Raw genomic sequence first — 8,291 nt, 5'->3', positions numbered from 1 at the left:
GGCAGACTTTGTTTTTTGGGGCTCCAAAGTCACTGTAGATGGTGATTGTAGCCATGAAATTAAAAGACGCTTACTCCCTAGAAGGAAAGTTATGACCAACCTAGATAGCATATTCAAAAGCAGAGACGTTACTTTGCCAACAAAGGTCCGTCTAGTCAAGGCTATGGTTTTTCCAGTGGTCATGTATGGATGTGAGAGTTGGACTGTGAAGAAAGCTGAGTGCCAAAGAATTGATGCTTTTGAACTGTGCTGTTGGAGAAGACTCTTAAGAGTCCCTTGGACTGCAAGAAGATCCAACCAGTCCATCCTAAAGGAGATCAGTCCTGGGTGTTCACTGGAAGGACTGATGTTGAAGCTGAAACTCCAATACTTTGGCCACCTCATGTGAAGAATTGACTCATTGGAAAAGACCCCAATGCTGGGAAGGATTGGGGGCAGGAGGAGAAGGGAAAGACAGAGGATGAGATGGCTGGATGGCATCAGAGACTCGATGGACATGAGTTTGGGTGAACCCCAGGAGTTGGTGAGGGACAGGGAGGCCTGGCGTGCTGTGATTCATGGGGTCGCAAAGAGTTGGACACTACTGAGCGACTGAACTGAACTGAATAATTTTGCACAAGATGTTCTATTTAAGCCTTACAACTCTGTCAAGGAGAATACTGTACCATGCTCCATTTTACAGATGAGAAGGCTGAGGCTTGAAGGTCAGGTGGACTTTCCCCAGTTCCTAGAGCTACTGGGTACCAGAGCTATATTTCTGAACACATGTTTGCCTCCAGTAGCTTCTGGGGATTCAGGCGAGGGTTACAGACTCTGCCATTGGTGAGAGCACCTTGCTGTTCTCAAGAGGGGAAGGCGGATCCTTCCTAGTGACTGGAGTGTGGATGAGTAAAGTTCAGCTTTCAACGTGGACATGAGTCAGCTTGAGGGCAGGGCAGTGAATTTGTGCAGGAATTACCCAGAAGAAACAAAGCACCCCCGCTCTGTGAGTTACAACAAGGCAAAACTTTTAATACATGAATGCTTATTACATTAGCTGCTTCGGGGCTCTGACATCTTTGATTTCTGGTCATGTTATTCTAACACGGAAAGGTGAATGCCTCCCTCCGGGCCACCTGGGCGGTTAAGTGGCCTGAGGATTTGCATGAGTGGACAATGGGGACACCTGTGCACACACCTGGGGATTTGGAGACCCCACCACCCCCCACCCAGCCACCACCCATGACTTTGAGTAAAGTCCTCTTCCAAGGAGGGAAGAATGAGGAGGTCCTTCCAGTAAAGAAGGAAGAGAGGAAAACATCTGTCACAGATACACACAGAGAGAAACGACATCATGGGATTGGCTTGAAAAGTGGGGGAAGGGATGGACCGGTTAGGACCTGGAGGGGGAGGGGTGAAGTGTGGGAGAGGGCTGAGTCCATTTGGTTTCATTCTTTGTAAAAAGTAATACCATCACGAGGACCATGCCATGCAACCTCAGAGACTCCTCTGTCCACTTCCCCCCGCGCTGTGCTGGGGCGGAGGGCAGAGGGCCGAGGTCAGTTCAGACGGGCGTGGTGCGCCTGTTGGCCGGATTATTATGCAACGACTCTTTGAACTCTTTGGGCGTGGAGTTGTGGAACTGTAGAAAAGCGTGGTCCCGGTCGGAGTTGAGGAGGGTCCCCATGGTGATCTTTGAGGGGTCCCGGGACAGGGTGAACATTGAGATGTCAGTGGAAGGGATGGTGTGGAAGCCTTTGCTGATGGGGGACAGGTCTCGGGATCTGGGTTCCGTGGAGCGGGAACTCGACCGCCTCCGAAATCTATACCTGTAGGGTGGAAGGCGAGCGAAGGTCGATTTCTTCAGGAGCTCCGAGTGGGATTTGGCACGTAACTGCTGATGCTTTTCTATATAGATGTGCACGGCGACGACCCCCACAATTTCCGCGATGATGAAAGAGAAGGCTCCGAAGTAAAAGGACCAGCCATAGGAGTAGCTCTTTTTGGAGTCACGCTGCCCAGGGTCTCCAGCATTGGCTGATATATAAACTATGATGCCGATGATGTTGCTTAACCCTAAAAGAAGGGGAAAGAAAAATACATCCTTTATAAACCTCAGAGGTAACTGTGACTTAGGCTTGAACTATTTATTTTGAAAATGTGAAGATGACAGGGAGAGAGGAGAATGGATTTATGGCCGGAAATCCAGCTGCTGAACTCTTCCCGCAGGGTGTGTCTCTCGGGAAATGAAAAATTCTGCTGATCCATCCCTGGTGGGAAGCATTCAGCTAAAGAATACACCTTACTCCTCCAGCAAGTGCAGCAGAAATCAAAGTGCATGTATTTTCCCTTAGAAACAATTCATTCCATCAAAACTTAGTCTTCAGCACTAAGTCATGAGGATGGTAAAATGAACGAGATACAGATTCTTGCCCTTGAGTTTCTCACCATTAGTAGGAGAAACTGACATGTAAATGTAATTACAGCAAAATACAGTCAGGGCTCCACCAGAGACATATATAAAATGGTTCAGGAGCAAAAAGAGAAGATGACTCAGCCACTTTGTCCTGAAGACAAGGTGACGTTTGAGCAGGTCCTGAACAGCTCCTGGCTCACCAGGAGATGAAAGGCTGTTGACAACAGAGTTGAGAATAACTTATAGTAGCAGTCTCGCCTGGATGGTGGGAAGGTTGATGGCATCTTGAGCCTCAATAAGAGGCAGCAGAGAGAGGAGGCTTAGAGAAGAAGAACGGGGTTAGAAGTGCTTATTGAGAGTCCAGATATGGCTGCCCAGTGGATATTTCTGGGTCTGGAACGAAGTTTGGAGAAAGAATGACCCATGGGTAAGGGACAGTAACTAACTATATCTTTTTATCTGCACGGGGGATACAATAATGTTTTAAATTAGCTATTGTTCAAACATCAGGAATTGGGGAATGTGAAGCTGTTGTCCTCAGTAGGCAAGGTCTGCAGACTTGGTGTCCCCAAGGGCCAACAGAATAGTTCTGGAAAGAGCTGTCCAGTAGCTTGGAGAGAAATTGATTCTCTAGGGAGTAGTAAGAAGGAATGAAAGAACCTGAGGGTCTGTGGCTGCTTCTCTCACACGATTGTCCAAAGCTAACAATATCTCTTTGTGTCTCTTTGCTTTAAGGGCCTCATCTAAGCCTTATACCAGTAATGACTCAGGGAGGCTTGTACATCAGCTGGAGTCTTCTAGCCTACAAACCCAGGCTGCCTCTAAATGGAAGTTGTCCCTTCTTACAGTTCCCAGTGTGTACGTGCTAAGTCACTTCAGTCATATCTGACTCTTTGTAACCCTATGGACCATAGCCCACAAAGCTCCTCTGTCCATGGGATTCTCCAGGCAAGAATACTGGAGTGGGTTGCTGTGCCCTCCTCCAGGGGATCTTCTGGACCTAGGGATCCAGCCCAGGTCTCTTACATCTCCTGAATTGGCAGGCTGCTTCTTTACCACTAGCGCCACCTGGAAAGCCCATCGTTCCCAGTACTAGTTGGTAAATAACCATTTCCATTGGCCTGCTGAGCATCCCCACCATTGAACACCTCATACTCTTCCTGGGGATCCTCAGGATTTCCCCAGAGTCCAGCAACCAAGTTTTTGTTGTTGTTGTTATTGTTCTTTTTAATTGGGGTATAGTTGCTTTGGAACTTCCCACTAGTGGTAAAGAATCTGGCTGCCAATGCAGGAGACCCAAGAGATGTGGGTTTGATCCCCTGGAGTAGGAAGTGGCAACCCACTCCAGTATTCCTGCCTGGAAAATTCCATGGACAGAGGAGCCTGGCGGACTACAGTCTATGGGGTTGCAAAGAGTCGGACATGACTGAGTGACTGAGCAACATAGCTGCTTTACAATGTTGTATTAGTTTCTGCTGTACAACAACATGAATCACCAATAGGCATACATATATCCCCTCCCTCTTGGACCTCTCCACCCCCTATCCCTACCACCCATCTAGGTCACCACCGAGCACCGAACTGAGCTAGTAGGAACCTACAGTAGGTTCCTGCTAGCTATCTGTTTTATGCATGGCAGTGCCCATATGTCAGTCCCAATTTCCCAATTCATCCCCCCACCTCAGATCCACACGTCCATTCCCTACATCTGCATCTCTACTTCTGCCCTGCAAATAGGTTCATCTGTACAAAGGGTTAAAGCTTGGCATAGCAAGGGCCACTCCATTCTACTCCAGTTCTGATTGACTGGTGCTCATGCATTAAAGGGATTCATGTTTTGAATATGATCTCTGGCCACACTCCATCTAGGACTCTCCCCTAGAAGGCAGGGCCAGGGTCTGCTTCTTCCCTGTCTCCTCTTGGCTTTACCCAGCACAGGCACTCAGCAGGTAGGCAGCGGGTTCTAATCACGGAGCTATTTCTTCATATGGGGGTTGACACGGCCAGCCCTGTGTCAAGCTGCAGAAAACCACAGGGTGAAAAAAACGGCTCCTGTTTCTGGAGTGTCAGTTTGGCTTGAAGATGAGTAGGGAAGACACATTCTTTTATATTAAAATGAACATGGATATAATAAGGAGAAGAGAGCAGAATTCACATGAATTTTTAAGTATAAATGGGAGACAGACTTCAAAGACATTTCAGCTCATGGAAGGCAGCTTCTGGTGATGCCCCCTGACTCCCCAGGGTCACATTTTTCACTCTCCTCTGCCTGCAGGGAAATTTTGGTGGCAAAGTTTGAGAAGCCCTGGAAAGAAGTCTTGCTGAAAAAAAAAAAAAAAGAAACTCAAAGAGATGCTCGGATGTCAGCGCAGGTTAAAGGAGGTGACAAGCCAAGCGAGTTGCCACTTGTTTCTATGGCATTGATGATACGCCAGGCACTGTGCAAAGTCTTTACGTGCATGATCTCAATTAATCATTGCAACAGTCCTGCTTTAAAAAAACAAAAAAACAAAAAACCTTTTTTTTTTTTTTTTTTTTTTTTACAGATGAGGAAACTGGGACACAGAGAAAATAACTTCCCAAGTCAACACAGCTGGGAAATGGCCTGTGTGCTTGTGCTAAGCTGCTGTAGTCGTGTCCGACTCTTTGTGACCCCATGGTCTGTAACCCACCGGGCTCCTCTGTCCATGGGATTCTCCAGGCAGAAATACTGGAGTGGGTTGCTATGCCCTCCTCCAGGAGATGTTCCTGACCCAGGGATTGAGCTGGTGTCTCTTAAATCTCCTCCATGGACAGGTGCGTTCTTTACCACCTTGGAAGCCCTGGGAAATGGCAAAGGTGGGGTTTGAACCCAACATTGTCTCTTGCTCCCTGAGCTCAGATCTAGCTAGGTTTGTTCACCGCTATGGTCTTATCTCCTTGCCCAGAGCCTGACCCGAAGCAAGAGCACAGTGCATATTTGTTGAATTGAATCAACATGAGAATTAAATGGTACAACATATATAATACCAGCTTTTATGGATCCTAGGTGGTCCTAGTGGTAAAGAACCCGCCTGCCAATGCAGGAGACATAAGAGATGCAGGTTTATCCCTGGGTTGGGAAGATCCCTTGGAGAAGGACATGGTGACCCACTCCAGTATTCTTGCCTGGAGAATCCCAAGGACAGAGAAGCCTGGTGGGCTACAGTCCATGCAGTCACAGATTTGGACATGACTGAAGTGACTTAGCACTATGCATCCCACAGTTACTGCCAGCTAGATGCAGTTCTAGGCATTTTCCACATACCAACTATCTAATCCTCTGAGCAGGCTTAAGAGGTAGAGCCATTATTACCCCATTTTTCAGATGAGGAAACGGAGGCATTGATTGGTTAAGAGACTTGCCTGAGGTTACCACACAGGGGAGTGGTAGAGCCACGATTTGCCCCAGGCAGCCTGACTTCAGAGCCCATGGTCTTGAGCATAATGCCCAGTTCCTGGCGCATAGTAGGTACTCAATAAAGGATTGTTGACTGCTTGCCAGAAATCATAGGACCTTAGAATAACTGAGCAAAAAGAGCCTTCAGGAGTGCTGAATCCTACTTTCATTTTGTAGGTGGAAGAACGGAGGCTCTTTAGGGCCCTCAGGGAGGTCAGTGGTGGGGGGAGAGCTAGGATTAGACCCCCAGCTTCTGGCTCCCCTCAGGCCCTTGTTGCTGCCCCTTGTCTTCCCCGGTTCCTGTGAGTCTATTCTACCTGCTGTCTCTCACAACGCCCCTTGTAACAGGACGTTTGCTGGTGACACACTCTCCCTTCACAATCCCCTTGGGGGACAAAATAATGATCTTCTCCTGTTTAGGAAACCCTCATGTCAGCACAACACAGCATCCCCTGGGTCAGTCAGAGACCGGGAGGTCTGGAGGGGCCCCCAACAACTAGAACGTGCCTCAAAGCAATGCAAGTCCCTGGGTCTGCCAGCTGTTAGCGTCTGTCCACACAGAGTGTCACCTTTAATAAAATCATAGGCTGATCTTATTCTCCTGACAAGATGGTCTGTGGCTCGAGTTGGTTCCCAGACACTCAGCGCTGGATTCCGTCCACCTTCCCCTTTTCCAAGAAGGGAAAAGAATAGGGAGGATACTGAGAAAGATCTTAGAGGGGGCTGGGAAGCTGGGCTTCCAACTTCAGAACTATTGTGTTGCTTTTAACTTGCTAGAAAATAATATTGTGCTTTTTATGTTCAACCTCCTTCCAACAACCCTATGAAATAAGCACTGGTACTTTTCCCCCCATTTTATAGCTGAGGAAATCAAGTTACAGGGATTTGGTAACATTTCCAGGGTCCCATAAGTTTAGCCAAAATTCAAATCCAGGCAGGTAAGCTATTCTGTTTTTGTGGTTGTTGTTTCGTCGCTAAGTCGCGTCTGTCTCTTTTGCAACTCCATAGGCTATAGCCTGCCAGTCTCCTCTGTCCATGGGATTTCCCAGGCAAGAATACTGGAGCGGGTTGCCATTTCCTCCTCCAGGGGATCTTCCCCACCCAGGGATAGAAACCCACATCTCTCGCATCTCCTGCATTGGCGGGAGGATTCTTTAGCACTATCGCCACTGTGAAGCCTCTTCTCTGTTTCTACCCCAGTAAATATTCTGCCATTATGGGTTAAAGTTTGGAGGTCGTCATCAAAGAGTCAAGTTCTCTTCCCTCTTTTCATCTCTAAAGCATTTCATTCAGATGGCATCAACTGAAGGGTGGGGTGGGAAGAGACTGCAAAGCAAAGAGGCGTGGAAACCCAAAAGGGAGGAAGATGAGCGGGTGGAGGAGGGATGGAGATAAAGGAGGAGAGAGGAAACAGAAACAGGAACCCTTCTCGAGACTGTCTCATCCTCCTTACAACCCTCTGCCACCTTCCGGTCAGGGCTGCTATTGATAAGATCTTTCCTGAGAGCATCTGAGGCTGCTGGGTTTTCTGTTGTTCCCAGAGATGCTCTGGACAGCCTGAGGATTTGAGTTCTTGAAGAGCTGTGACCAGTAGTTCACCAGTAAACCCAGGTCTCATGGGGCCAGAAATAGTGTATGATCGTATCCAGAAGTTGGACCCCTTTAAAACACACTGGACTCATCTCTCGAGTCACACCTTACACACACCATACACGCTCCCTGCCCACTCTGAACAGACATACACAGGCACATTCTTATTAATCATTCTCCCATCTCTGAGCCGACCTAAGTACCCCATCTCCTCCTCATCTTCCCTCTGTCCATTCTCCAGCTAGATTGTCAGCATCTTTGGTTCTTATTAAAACCTTTGGTTCTCATTCTTAACACACAGGTCGAACATTTTCTTGCTCCTTCCCTGGAGGGAACCCTGAATAGCATGGCTTTGTCCTTCTGGCCCTGGCTCGGGTTTGGTGTCTGTGATGCTCTCTGGGCAGAGGCCAAGATGCTCACCTGCAGAGACAAAAAAGATGCCCGCGCTGAGGATGACGTTGTGTCTGCTGCGATGGAACTCGCTGGCTGCCACGCAGAGCCCGCCGAAGAAGAGCAGCGTGACACTGAGGATAGGGAAGACGCTGGAGGCCCTCACAGCCCCTGTGGAGAGAAGGAGAGAGGGTTCTGCTGCACCCAGCCAGCCCTGAGATCCCCCTCCACAGACATGGGGGTGCCTGGTTGGAGGACAGCACGTGAGCAGGAGGAGTCTACATCTAACACCCTGGGCTTGGGGTTAACGGTCTGTAGTCATCATCCTGAAATGCATAATAGCTTTATTTTGAATGTGTGTTTTTCAAATAAGTCTGATGGGCCAATGGAGCATGCGCCATGGGCTTCGAACCTCGACTCATGTGGCATCCCACTCCCCACCACATTGCTACCTCCCGTTCTCCGTGGGGTGGTTCCTAGCTGCCCCTCCCCCACCCC

General features: G+C 48.5%; 1 protein-coding gene across 1 annotated transcript in view; it reads right to left on the bottom strand.

Moving 5' to 3' along the window:
* Positions 1 to 986: 986 nt before the first annotated feature.
* Positions 987 to 8,291, bottom strand: part of CACNG3 (calcium voltage-gated channel auxiliary subunit gamma 3) — a 100,504-nt gene continuing 93,199 nt past the window's right edge. The window contains exons 3-4 of the mRNA XM_061401445.1: positions 7,824 to 7,964; positions 987 to 2,055 (exon numbers count right to left, since the gene is read on the bottom strand). Coding sequence (XP_061257429.1) covers positions 1,544 to 2,055; positions 7,824 to 7,964 — 653 coding nt within the window. The 3' untranslated portion in view covers positions 987 to 1,543. The remainder of the gene's footprint in view (positions 2,056 to 7,823; positions 7,965 to 8,291) is intronic.

This window comes from Bos javanicus, chromosome 25 (assembly GCF_032452875.1).
Source record: "Bos javanicus breed banteng chromosome 25, ARS-OSU_banteng_1.0, whole genome shotgun sequence".
NCBI classification, from domain to species: domain Eukaryota; kingdom Metazoa; phylum Chordata; class Mammalia; order Artiodactyla; family Bovidae; genus Bos; species Bos javanicus.
This window is presented reverse-complemented; position numbering and strand designations above follow the sequence as displayed.